The sequence below is a fragment of the Triticum dicoccoides genome, chromosome 2B, assembly GCF_002162155.2.
Source record: "Triticum dicoccoides isolate Atlit2015 ecotype Zavitan chromosome 2B, WEW_v2.0, whole genome shotgun sequence".
Classification (NCBI taxonomy): Eukaryota; Viridiplantae; Streptophyta; class Magnoliopsida; order Poales; family Poaceae; genus Triticum; species Triticum dicoccoides.
This window is the reverse complement of record NC_041383.1, coordinates 43,104,424-43,118,886: the sequence shown is the minus strand read 5'-3', so window position 1 is coordinate 43,118,886 and position 14,463 is coordinate 43,104,424. Positions and strand designations below refer to the sequence as shown.

At 43.1% G+C, this 14,463-nt stretch overlaps 1 protein-coding gene across 1 annotated transcript; it reads right to left on the bottom strand.

Annotated features, from left to right (window-relative positions):
• Positions 1–10,957: 10,957 nt before the first annotated feature.
• On the bottom strand, positions 10,958–14,200 carry LOC119360383 (protein PHOTOSYSTEM I ASSEMBLY 2, chloroplastic-like). Its single transcript, XM_037626043.1, has 4 exons — positions 14,132–14,200; positions 12,025–12,202; positions 11,482–11,574; positions 10,958–11,150 (listed from the first exon to the last, which is right to left on the bottom strand). The coding sequence occupies exons 1-4, from the start codon at positions 14,198–14,200 to the stop codon at positions 11,020–11,022; spliced, it is 471 nt and encodes a 156-aa protein (XP_037481940.1). The 3' UTR covers positions 10,958–11,019.
• Positions 14,201–14,463: the final 263 nt, after the last annotated feature.

Here is a 14,463-nt window from a genome sequence, read left to right as displayed (position 1 = left end):
ATCTGCCTAGACGCACAATTCGGGACCCCCTACCCGAGATCCGCCGGTTTTGACACCGACAGTAGTAATTTCAAAAAAATTCCTACGCACACACAAGATCATGGTGATGCATAGCAACGAGAAGGGAGAGTGTAGTCCACGTACCCTCGTAGACCGAAAGCAGAAGCATTATAACGACGCGGTTGATGTAGTCGTACGTCTTCACGATCTGACCGATCCAAGTACCGAACATACGGCACCTCCGAGTTCAGCACACGTTCAGCTCGATGACGATCCCCGGACTCCGATCCAGCAGGGTGTCGGGGAAGAGTTCCGTCAGCACGACGGCGTGGTGACGGTGATGATGTTCTACCGACGCAGGGCTTCACCTAAGCACCGCTACGATATGACCGAGGTGGAATATGGTGGAGGGGGGCACCGCACACGGCTAAGGAACGATCACGAAGATCAACTTGTCTGTCATGAGGTGCCCCTGCCCCCGTATATAAAGGAGGGAGGGGAAGGTGTGGCCGGCCCCTAGGGGTGCGCCTAGAGGAGTCCTACTCCCACCGGGAGTAGGACTCCCCCCTCTTGGCTTGTTGGAGAAGGAAGGGGGAAGGGGGAAAGAGGAAAGGGGGGCGCCGCCCCCCCCCCCTTCCTTGTCCTATTCGGACTAGAGGGGAGGGGGCGCACGGCCTGCCCTGGCCGGCCCTCCTCTTCTCCCTTAGGTCCCATGTAGGCCCATTAACCCCCCCCCCGGGGGGGGGGTCCGGTAACCCCCCGGTACTCCTGTAAAATCCCGATTTCACCCAGAACGATTCTGATATCCAAATATAGGCTTCCAATATATCAATCTTTATGTCTCGACCATTTCGAGACTCCTCGTCATGTCCGTGATCACATATGGGACTCCGAACAACCTTCGGTACATCAAAAACTATAAACTCATAATATAACTGTCATCGTAACGTTAAGCATGCGGACCCTACGGGTTCGAGAACTATGTAGACATGACCTAGAACAGTTTCCGGTCAATAACCAATAGCGGAACCTAGATGCTCATATTGGCTCCTACATATTCTACGAATATCTTTATCGATCAAACCGCATAACAGCAATACGTTGTTCCCTTTGTCATCGGTATGTTACTTGCTCGAGATTCGATCGTCGGTATCCAATACCTAGTTCAATCTCGTTACCGGCAAGTCTCTTTACTTGTTACGTAATGCATCATTCCGTAACTAACTCATTAGCTACATTGCTTGGAAGGCTTAAAATGATGTGCATTACCGAGAGGGCCCAGAGATACCTCTTCGACAATCGGAGTGACAAAACCTAATCTCGAAATACGCCAACTCAACATGTACCTTTGGAGACACCTGTAGAGCTCCTTTATAATCACCCAGTTATGTTGTGACGTTTGGTAGCACACAAAGTGTTCCTCCGGTAAACGGGAGTTGCATAATCTCATAGTTATAGGAACTTTGTATAAGTCATGAAGAAAGCAATAGCAACATACTAAACGATCAAGTGCTAAGCTAACAGAATGGGTCAAGTCAATCACATCATTCTCCTAATGATGTGGTCCCATTAATCAAATGACAACACATGTCTATGGTTAGGAAACATAACCATCTTTGATTAATGAGCTAGTCAAGTAGAGGCATACTAGTGACATTAAGTTTGTCTATGAATTCACACATGTATCATGTTTTCGGTTAATACAATTATAGCATGAATAATAAACATTTATCATGATATGAGGAAATAAATAATAACTTTATTATTGCCTCTAGGGCATATTTCCTTCAGGAGGAGGTCCTCCGCACCTCCACGGTCCAAAGGCAACTTGGAAAATGGGAAGTTATTGAAAAGCTTCTCGGATTCTGACGCAACTTTTCCTCGACACTTTCCTCCACAATGGTCATAACTTTCGATGCACAATACCAAATGATGCAAGGTCTTTTGGGTTGGAAAAGTAGACTTCAAGGAGCCTCTAATCGTATAGCTCATTTCCACGTTGTATCTCCAAAATGGTGACCGAAAAGCAAAAGATTAGAGGCATATTCTGAAAAGTTTAGATTCAATTCAGAACTTGTTTCCGCAAACATTGTTTCTTCACGAGCTCAAAGACTGTTGACTTCCCTCGACTTGGCACATGAGTTCAGTCAACAATAAAGGGGATGAAGGCACAACCAATTTATCAAGTCTACATGATATAAAATTAAGTTAGCTTTCACCTAGTCAGTTATTTGTTTGTCGCGGCTTCTTCTGATTGGACCTATAATTGCTAGTCTCCTCATGATGGTGGTTGTTCTCATCACGAGAGCGTTGGCATGTGTCCCTTTTTCTTACCACTAGTTCAATACATTTGTCAAGCCCCGATGGACGGCTTGCAATCGAAGGAACAAGATGGCCAATCCGGTTTTTGATGTAATTTTTTTTGCTAGTTGTTTTGTGTCTTGTTGTCTTTTCATTACATTGTCTATATTGTGTCTTCTTTTATAATACTCATTTAAAAGAAAAAGGATGTTCCCCCGCAAAAAAGAAAAGGGGTCACTGTTCTTATTTTTTTTTTGAACTTCATGGTCACGGTTCACTTCATTCCACGACCTCAAGGAAAAATTAAGGAAGTCGCACGGCCACGACCTGAAAAGATAATTGAAACCTGAAGTGTATGGATTTATGAGACATTGAAACCTGCCCAGCTCCACGGAGAAACACATATAGACAGATAATTGCATGTCCATGGTCTCTGTTTTACTACACATATAGACAGATAATTATTACACCGATGCGATCTGACATTTTGTTTTATGCGAATCTCAATTATAGTATTACACCGACGCGAAAATCTTCTGCTTTCAATATGTGGCCCTATACTCCTGGTTGTGCAGTACTGAGGATGTTATGTATCTACGAGCTCGGCAATAGCTTGCCATTGTACATCTTGTCCAGTAGCTCTTTGGCGCCTGGTCGCCGCAGAAGTCCTTTGTTGTTGGGCACGCCGGTTCCGAGACAAATTGGGCAGACAAGCTTCCCACGGCCTACATCAACAGACAAACACGGATCAGAGAAGCATGATCGATCGGCGCCATACGGCTTATAATCGACATGTAAACAGACAAAACAAAATGTATTCAGAAAAGCGCTTATGTCCATTTAGGACGAAAAGCCCATTTTCTGTCATGATTTTTTGTCATAGAAGTAGGAGCCCACCACATCTATGATGATACCGGGTTTTGTCACAATTATCGTCATAGAAGTGTCATAAATATGACAGAAAAAAATTCGTTCAGCCCAAAATGTCACGGATGTGTCTTTTTTTAGTGTTTTCCTTATGTTGTCATGCATGCCTTTCATAAATCGAACCATCACCGAGGAAGTTTCATGGTTTCGAGAGGGAAATCACCAAGATTGAAGGGGGATCCAAATTTTCTTTGTTCTTTGTCCATGAGTTTTTTTCTACGATGAACATACACCCTGCAAATCACCATGTTCAAATTTGACAACTTTCCTGGTTCATTTACCATATTTAGGGGATTATGTTCTTTTTCTAGGCATTAATGCACATAATTCAAGTTCAAACTATCGGTGGATGAAAGGGTGCACAAGAATGGTCTGAAAAATGATGCTCGTGCCATTTAGTAAATTCGCATGCCTTTTACAAGGATTGGAGAGATATTTTGATGAAATGTGTGGCAATAGTCAACCACAAACATTTGTTTATTGGGTTTTCAACTATACAAAAAATGAAAAAAATGATTGAAAAAATGACGCCTAGCATGGTGACATGGTATGATCTCAACATGCCTTGGTGAAAATTTGATAAGGTCTAGCTGATGTCGTCATGCACGCCCTTCATAAATCGAACCATCGTCGGGGAAGTTCGAGAGGGAAATCACCAAAATTGAAGGGGAATCCAAATTTTCTTTGTTCTCTGCCCTGGAGTTTTTTCTACGAAAATCATACACCCTGCAAATCACCGTGTTCAAATTTGGCATTTTTTCGGGCTCATTTACCATATTTAAGGGATTATGTGCATTTTGTAGGCATTTGGCGCATATAAATCCAATCCAGCTACAGCTGCACGGATGTGATGTGAGGGACGTGCATTGCTATTCAATCGCGGCGCATCCTATGGTGCACACGCGTGATCTGTGTTCACAAGGATGTGACTGGGAGTTGTGCCGCTTCTTTGGGACAAGCTTAGTTGCTTGGTTGCTTGGTTGTCCTTGAATATTACCTTGGGGTGCCTTGGGCATCCCCAAGCTTAGGCTCTTGCCACTCATTATTCCGTAATCCATCAAAACTTCACCCAAAACTTGAAAACTTCACAACACAAAACTCAACAGAAAACTCATAAGCTCCGTTAGTATAGGAAAGCAAATCACCACATAGGTATTATTGTGAACTCATTCCAATTTTATATTGGTGTTATATCTACTGTATTTCAACTTCTCCATGGTTCATACTCTCCGATACTACTCATAGATTTATCAAAATAAGCAAACAACGCAATGAAAACAGAATCTGTCAAAAACAGAACAATCTGTAGTAATCTGGAAACTTTTCATACCTCTATAACTCCAAAAATTCTGAAAACTTAGACAACTTAGGCAATTTGTATGTCAATCTTGTGTAAACAATTCAGATCAAAAGCACGTTCCAGTGAATTTTCAAAATTCCTGGAGTGGGAGCAAAAGTTTCTGTTTTTGCACAGAATCAAGTCAACTATCATCCACACTATCCCAATGACTTTATTTGGCACTTTATTGAAACAAAAGCTATAAAACATGATTACTACAGTAGCTTAATCATGTGAACACACGAAAACAATAAGGGTAAATATTGGGTTGTCTCCCAACAAGCGCTTTTCTTTAATGCCTTTTTAGCTAGGCATGATGATTTCAATGATGCTCACATAAAAGATAAGAACTGAAACACAAAGAGAGCATCATGAAGCATATGACTAGCACATTTTAATCTAACCCACTTCCTATGCATAGGTATTTTGTGAGCAAACAACTTATGGGAGCAAGAATCAACTAGCATAGGAAGGCAAAACAAGCATAACTTCAAGATTTTGAACATATAGAGAGGAAACTTGATATTATTGCAATTCCTACAAGCATATATTCCTCCATCATAATAATTTTCGGTAGCATCATGAATAAATTCAACAATATAACCACCACACAAATCATTCTTTTCATGATCTACAAGCATAGAAATTTTACTACTCTCCACATAAATAAAATTCTTCTCATTCATGGGAGCAAACCCAACAAAATAACTATCATGGGATTGAAAATTAAAATCAAGATGACAAGTTTTATGGTTATAATTATTCTTTATAGCATACATGTCATCATAATAATCATCATAGATAGGAGGCATGCTTTCATCATAATAATTGCTCATCAAAACTTGGGGGACAAAAAATATCAAATTCATCAAACATAGCATCCCCAAGCTTATGGCTTTGCATATCATTAGCATCATAGATATTCAACGAATTCATACTAACAACATTGCAATCATGCTCATCATTCAAAGATTTTATGCCAAACATTTTATGAACTTCTTCTAACACTTGAGCACAATTTTCCTTTCTGGGGGGAACTCCCGATCTAGGTTTCTTTCTGGGGGCTTCTGGATCTATAGGAATTTTTGGCGTCGGTTTCACGTCAAGGGGGTCCACGAGCCAGCGACAAGGCATGGGGCACCCTAGGGGGGTGGGCCCATCCTCCACCCTTGTTATTGACTTAGACTCTTCTGGCCCAACTCTTGTGCTTCGGGGGCTTCTTCTTGTCCATGAAAAATAACCGTAAATTTTCAACTCGTTTGGACTCCGTTTGATATTCTTTTTCTGCAAAACTCAAAAACAAGAAAAAAACAGACACTACACTGGGCTCTAGGTTAATATGTTAGTCCCAAAATAATATAAAATAACATATAAATGCATATAAAATATCCAAAACAGATAATATAATAGTATGGATAAATAAAATAATTATAGATACGTTAGAGATGTATCATTGGTCCTGCTAGGTGAACATCACGGTTCGATGGGAGTTCCCATCAATGCTCCGATCATTTCCGGCATGACCTTTGTGCCGGGGTAGATGTTCATCTTTGTTATCGCCACCTTCGTCGCCGACTTGACTGCCACGTCAGCCAGATGGAGACCTTTGCTCCAGGCTGGATCATAAGAGCTGGTCTTCACAGGTTTGGTGTCTCACAAGATCTAGGAGAAGCAAGAGCCGCTCTTCCCAGGCACGATGTCAAATCAGTCCCTGGATCGAGTCAGAAGCTTTGAATGAGGTCGATGTCAGATCGGATCTCGGAACCACTCTCCTCGGATGTGATGACAGATCATGTGCTGAAGGAGTATGAGAAATCCTTGCTGGATTCGATGTCAGATCGGATCACGAAACCGCTTCCCCTATGTCGAGTGCCAGAACGGGCCAAGGAGGAGCGTGATAAATTTCTTTTGGACTTGATGTTAGATCGGAGCCAGGAGTTTGCGAAGTCTTTTCCCCCCATCGATGTTAGATGGATCAGGGAAATACTAGAAGAAGTCGATTTTTTCAACAAACCCACCACCCATCTCATCATCAACGTCAAAGATCTCACCGACGTCCTCAAGGGCGACCCCGAGGAAGTTTAGAACAAGGAAGAGGGGATCGACGAGTCCACTGACATCCAACAACCAGCCACAGGCAAGTGACAAACCACCTTGATCTCGGTGCCCAGTGCAAATGGATGTTGTATGCTGGTGGATCATGTTTGTATGCCAATTTAATTTGCAAGTCTAGTTACAAAACATAAACAAGTAGCCCAAAAATGGTAATGAAGGCAGTTGAACGGACGGAACCGCCTCAGGCCTTGGAATTGCAGGCGGTTTGTATTACGTAGTGGTGATTCAGAGCAGGTGGTGTTAGAAATGCCTATGTAGTTCCAAGTATTAGGGACGCAGGGTTTGAGGCAGATCTTACACCCACCATCGTCCCATGTACAAAAACCCGCCTGCAAAGCCCGATTACGTACTAGTGTGGCGAGGATGTTCAGATCTTCCTTGGGGAAGTGGAGGGTGTTCCCATCCAGCTTCATGGGCTATCGGCACAGTCGCGTGGGGTACTTCCTCCACTTCTTCTACGACAGATGTCATAACTCCTCTTTCCAGACTCACAGTCTTCTGTATAAGCTTGTAGTTGAACGGTTTGACATAAGTTCTATAAAAGGATGGGGAGATGGGCTCTTATTAACCACGGATAACCCCGTTGTTTAGGTGTGTGAAAGGAGTCCAAATAATAACCCTCATTGCACGGATTCATAAGAAGTCAACTTGGAAAGTTTTTTTTATGGAAGAAACTTCCAATCTATTCATAATCAATCATGGTAGTACAAAGGCATCAGGGTTAATAAAAACAAGTGGTTGGAGCGCCATCTTGTGGCGTCACTTGAGAGGAAGTTGTGCGCACGTTTCCATTTAAAAAATACATAGAGTCCTCACCTCGTCTAGAAAAACATCGCAGAAAAAATTCCTCACCTTCATCTAATAAAAGAAGTAAAAAGAAAAAAGAAAAAATGTACCACCGTAGCCTACCGGCGAGTACCACTTTGCATAAACCTCCATTTAAAGAATACCATAGGTCCTCACCTCCATCTAAAAAGAAAAAAAATAAATTTAAAAATAATCCACACCTTCATCTAAAAAAATACCAAAAGATTTCTCACCGCGGCCAACTAGCTTGCGCCACGTGGCATAGCTGGTTGGCCGCCATTCATGCATAGCTTAATGGGTTTAATTACAACTGGGTCGATGGACCACCTAGCAACGACTAGAAGCACTAGAGCGAGCTGAAGGTGCCGCGCCGTCATCGCCTTCCATCACCGGAGTCGGGCAAACTTTGTTGTAGTAGATAGCCGGGATATTGTAGTTCTAAGGTCCCATAGGACCAATGCACCAGAGCAACAACAATTGCCGATGAAGAGAGTCATAGATCGGAAGGATCAAACATGTAAACACTCAACAAAGACCAGATCCAAGCAGGTCCATCGAAGACTAACACCAATCGAATCCCGTGAGACCTTACAGAGGCACACCCCCACACGCCCTCCGACGATGGTAGACACACCATCGGGAAGGGGATCGAATGTGGGAGACGTTATTCCTAGTGAGAGACATTACCACTGCCGCATAGCCCCAAGCAAGACGTTGAACCTAACAAAAACGAGAACAAGATCCCTCCCGTTGGGAGGAGGAGGTCCTCCACATCTCCACGGTCCAAAGGCAGCTTGGAAAATGGGAAGTTATTGAAAAGCTTCTCGGATTCTCACGCAACTTTTCCTCGACACTTTCCACCACAATGGTCATAACTTTCGATGCACAATACCAAATGATGCAAGGTCTTTTGGGTTGGAAAAGTAGACTTCAAGGAGACTCTAATCGTATAGCTCATTTCCACGTTGTATCTCCAAAATGGTGGCCGAAAAGCAAAAGATCAGAGGCATATTCTGAAAAGTTTAGATTCAATTCAGAACTTGTTTCCACAAACATTGTTTCTTCACGAGCTCAAAGACTGTTGACTTCCCTCGACTTGGCACATGAGTTCAGTCAACAATAAAGGGGATGAAGGCACAACCAATTTATCAAGTCTACATGATATAAAATTAAGTTAGCTCTCACCTGGTCAGTTATTTGTTTGCCGCGGCTTCTTCTGATTGGACCTACATTTGCTAGCCTCCTCTTGATGGTGGTGATGTTCTCATCACGAGAGTGTTGGCATGTGTCCCTTTTCCTTACGGCTGGTTCAATGCATTTGTCAAGCTCCGACGGACGGCGTGCAATTGAAGGAACAAGATGGCCAATACGGTTTTTGATGTAATTTTTTTTGCTAGTTGTTTTGTGTCTTGTTGTCTTTTCATTACATTGTCTATATTGTGTTTTCTTTTAGGAAAACGTTTGGTGCCGGGGCGCCGGCGGAACGCTCGGCCGGACGCCCCTCGCTCGCTTGCGCTTTTATACCAGAACAGACTGGCACATGTGTTTGTTTGCTGGGCCTGAACCTCATCTCTTCCGCGTCACATTTTTTTTCTTTTTTTCTCAGCTTTATTCTTCTCTCGTGTTGTCACTTTTTCCTCTCGCCACCTCCCCCATGCATCTCAAACTGCTATCCCACCTATGCTACAACCGGGCAGATTTTTTGCTGGAACCCATGGTAAAATTTGCTGGAAACAGTGTTCACTTTTTGCTGCATAGTGATACAACCAGTTCTATGCAACGTGCAAAGCTGCAACCGACACCTGAGAAAGGTACAACCGGCCATGAAAAAGGTTTAAACCGGACATGGCAGAAGCTGGGGGCCGGCCAATGTTGCAACCGTGATAGAAAAAGTTTCAACCGTAGATGAAAAAAGCACCAACCAGACACTGTGAAAAGGGAAAAGGTACAACCGTTGACTAAAAAAGCTTCAACCGTAGAGATTGTTGGAACCGGCATCCAGAATTGCCAGAACGGGCTTCTTCTTCGATGGCGACCACGGTGACCATGATATTTTCTTTTCTTTTTTTGTTGCAACCTGTATATGTTTTTGCTGCAACCGGTGATTTGTTTTGCTACACCCGTTTCATTTTTTTTTCTACATTCATTCATGGCCGAGTTGAGTCCCGGGATAACAGCGACTTTTCTTGCTACAACCGTTGTAGTTTTTGCTACACCCATCGGGGAATTTTGCTACATCCCCTTTTTTCCTCATGGAGCTGCAAGCTCGACGGCGGCGACAAGGATTTTTTTTCTGCAACCGTTGTCTTCATTTGCTACGACCGATACAGGAAAATGCTACAACTGACATCTCTGTTTTTTGCTGGAACCAGTCAATCATTGGTGAGGCGGAGCTGCATCCATGAAAAAAAAAAGCTACAACTCGCATGTTTTTTTGCTGGAACCAGCTTCAGCGTTGGTTAGCCAGAAAAACACTAGTAGATTTCCTACCATGGGTCAGCTCGGGGATCTCCGGCGAGTGCGGGCAGCCAGAACGACGAGCACGGACGGCCTAGGCGACGAGCGCGGAGCGGCGCCATGGCTGGGGCGACGAAGCACGGAGGCGCCCTTGCCGGAGCGACGAGCGATGCGGCGGGCAGTCGGGGCGACGAAGCACGAGCGGCACCCTTGCCGGAGCGACGAGCGATGCGGCGGGCAGTCGGGGCGACGAAGCACGGGCGGCACCCTTGCCGGAGCGACGAGCTATGCGGCGGGCGGCCGGGGCGACGAGCGCGGGCGGCGCCATGGCCAGGGCGATGAGCACCACAAGCGGCGAAGGCGACGAGCACGGGCGGTGACAAGGCGGCAAGCACGGGCTACGTGATCGCGCATCCATGGCGGCCTTGACTGGCTCGCTCCTCTCTCTATGTGCTGTAGACAAGGATAAGATAAGGAAAAAATTCACCCGCAAAAAAAAAACTAGAATAGAGGCTGCGATCTGACTATCTCGTGCAGCCAGATCGGGCGGCTCGGGGCAGACCGGCCGAAACTTTCGGCCGGTGCACCGGCGCCCAGTGCTGCCCTTTCTTTTATAATATTCAGTTAAAAGAAAAGGTTGTTCCCCCGCAAAAAAGAAAAGGGGTCACCTTTTTTTTTTTTTGAACTTCATGGTCACGGTTCACTTCATTCCACGACCTGAAGGAAAAATTAAGGAAGTCGCACGGCCACGACCTGAAAAGATAATTGAAACCTGAAGTGTATGGATTTATGAGACATTGAAACCTGCCCAGCTCCACGGAGAAACACATATAGACAGATAATTGCATGTCCATGGTCTCTCTTTTACTACACATATAGACAGATAATTGCATCCGATCCGACACTTGAACAAAATCATACAAGCTTTACTTGTGTGTCTTGCGCAAAAACCCGTACTACATCCGTAGATCTAATGCGAATCTCAATTACAGTATTACACCGGCGCGGAAATCTTCTGCTTTCAAGAGGTGGCCCTATACTCCTGGCTATGCAGTACTGAAGATGCTATGTATCTACGAGCTCGGCAATAGCTTGCCGTTGTACATCTTGTCCAGCAGCTCTTTGGCGCCCGGTCGCCGCAGGAGTCCTTTGTTGTTGGGCACGCCGGTTCCGAGACAAATTGGGCAGACCAGCTTCCCGCGGCCTACATCGACAGACAAACACAGATCAGAGAAGCATGATCGACCGGCACCATACGGCTTATACCCAACATGTAAACAGACAAACAAAACGTATTCAGAAAAGCTTTTATGTCCATTTGTTGTTTGAAATAGAAAGGGGCTGACTTGACTGGAATGTGACGCTGGGTGCTTTTCCCTAATTCCGTGAAGGAAACTAGAAGCGATCGATGTGCCAGAATAAATGAATCCAAAAACATATCTCAGATACGGAGAACTACACTTGATTCATTTATCAGAATTACTGGATTCTGAAAATGCAGAACACCAAATCACTAAAGCAAGAGTAGAGCATACCATAGCAATTTGGGCATTCTGTGAATTCATAAACATCTTTTGTTCTCTTTCGGTTGAGGGCCTTCCATTTTCCTGTGCCACCACACATGTCACCTACATCCAAATGGTTGAAATATCATTCGAGGGAATACATTCTACAAGCTTGATGACACAAGTACCGCTAAAGTAAAAGATTTGTATGCCAAATTGGCCACTAAGTCAAGAAATATGATGAAATCGCCACTCTTACACAGTGACAGGTAAAGAGTAAATAAGGTTATTATAAATGATAAAATGGAAATCATAAGCAATGCAGGATACTAACAAGAAATTGTCGAGACTACGACCAGATGATTTTGATTTCTCTGAAGTCAGGGAGATAAAACAGGTGGCTACCAGCTCAGCGTGTTTGCTCTTACTGAATGTATTTCTGAATGACATACTTCTAGTACTATTGTACTACAGTAGTAATTACAATCTGATGGATCTTTTTCTTCACAAGCACTAGTCCTAACAACACACTGTTTAAGCTTTTTGTACACCAGGGCGATACAAAGCACTTACATATTATAGCACCGCGGCCACCACAATTTCTGCATACAGCTTTTTGTACACCAGGCTTGGTCGTCATATCCGCAGCAAACCCTTTTGGCGCATAAAACGTGGGGCCCGTTGCACTGATTAATGTTACAGCACACATGCAGGCTAGACATCTTCGTCTGGAGCTAATACTTTCTTCTTCCTACATGAGAAACAAAATGCGCCTCAGACTCGAAAGCAGAACAAGCCTGGAAAAGTTGGCTGTAGAGGAGTAACAAACAGAGGAACAAAACAGAAACCCAGAAATTGTTCATGCCCCTCTTGGTTCTTCAGACATTTTATTTTGCAGAACGGTACTGTTCACCATTTGGGGATTCTATGTACATCACTTCTTTCTTCTGCAGACTTACAGTTGACATTTGCCATAAACATCTCTGAAGGATTCTTTAATTGTATAATTTGAAGAACTTTCTTGAATTTATCTTTTCTGAGATAAACTATGACTAACAGGCCATAAAAAAAGGATATACATAGAGCCTGACTGGAGCAGATTCTGAAGATGTTGCGAGACCGTAAGGTTCTGACTGTCTACGACCACGCCAAATATGAACGACAGTGTCGAGAACGGCGATTGAGCGGACGAGCTCGCTAGCTCCCGGTACGTGGACCAATGGAACAGCAAAGCCGCCGTGGGTGCATTAAGTGTTGGTGTATAAAACTGTGAAATATATGTAGCTTCAAACAATACAAGACAGTGACGCGTCCGTATACGGTGATATCCAGTGGCACGGCGCCGTCACGGCAGGAGGTGGATGCGTTCCGGGAGCTTCTTGCTGCTACTTGTAGCTGTCGCTAAGTTCGTTCGAGCGGTTTTCTTCATTTATTTTTTCTTTTCCTCTTTCTTCCATTTTCACTTTTGGTTTGTTTGTTCTTTTGGTTTCTTTGTCAGATTTTTTATTGGTTTTCTTTCTTTTGAACACATATCTACTTTTTTCGGTCCAAAATGTACATTTTTAGAGCATACATTAAAAATCTTTCTGATACACATTGGGCATTTTTTTCAAATATATACATATATTATATATAAAAGATAGGGTTGGTGATGATGGTGTGCCTGCCATCATGTAATATAGACCGTCCGATCTATATCTGACGGTTAGAAAGCAAACTATGACAATTTTGCAAAAAGATACCCGCACTTCTCTCCACATTTGCAGATAAGGACTTCTCTCGTTCATTTTTTTCTCTCACAAGATAAACTACTCATACAAATGTATCTTGATGTTTCGTGCAACGCACGTGCATCTTGCTAGTACATTATATACAAATTTTCAAATACATGTTTTAAACAATTTTTTGAATACATGGTAACATTGTTTTCGAATACACGTTGTACATTTTTAAGATGGCACTAAACATTTTAATAAACTATGTGAAAAGTTTTTCACATTGTGTAAACATTTTGAATTTTTCATGGACATTTTCTGGAAACATGTGAATATGTTTTAAAAATGTCAAGAGATTTTTAAATGGAAATAAACAATTTTCTTAACCTACGCAAACATTTTTTTACATTTGTATATAACATTTTGTAAAATTTCACATACATTTTTTTGAAATGCGAGAATATTTCCATTAGACGTGACACGAATTTATTTCCGTAGATGGATGTTTGGAGTTCGTCCTTGCCATCAAAGTCGGATGATTTCGACATAGAAGAGTTGCTTTTTGACGATGATGCTGAGCACCTCCTATTATTGTATCTCATCAATAAATTTGAAGCGGGCAAGAAGAAGAAACGTTGTGGATCGACCGTAGGCCGCATTTGCATTTTGTGCAACCGAGCTTCCGGCCACAATTTGCTCATGAAAGACTACTTTGCCGAGGTACCGACCTATCCGCTCATCTCCTCCTAGGCGTTATTAAATAATATCCTTGTGTTCGCATTGTGGAAGTTTGCAAGCAAAATTGGCGGTTCTTCACTCGCGGGAGGAATGCCGCAGGTTTGCCTCGATTTAGATCTTACGGAAAAAAACGACAACAATGAGAGTGATGCCATTAAAGAAGATACCATGCTCAATGCGTGCGGGTGTTTGTAAAACCATTGATCCGGGTATTTGGTTCCAAGTACCTTCAAGCTCCCAATAAGGAGGACAAGAAAATTGATGGAGATGAACGAAGCAAGTGGATGGTCGGGCATGCTTGGGAGAATGGATTGCATGCATTTTGGCCGATTACACCGATGAGTATCTTCGGATTAAACGAAGCAAGTGAACCCTACAACCGAATCAATAATATAACATATTTACAGCTCAACCACTTTGCATCATGTCTTCAAGAACTTTGTCCACACTCATGTTTGCAACTACCATCAACCTGCATGTACCTTGAAATTCTAGAAATATGGTTTAACAACAATGATCAGTTTGATAATTCAACATCGCTATAATTCTATATATTTCA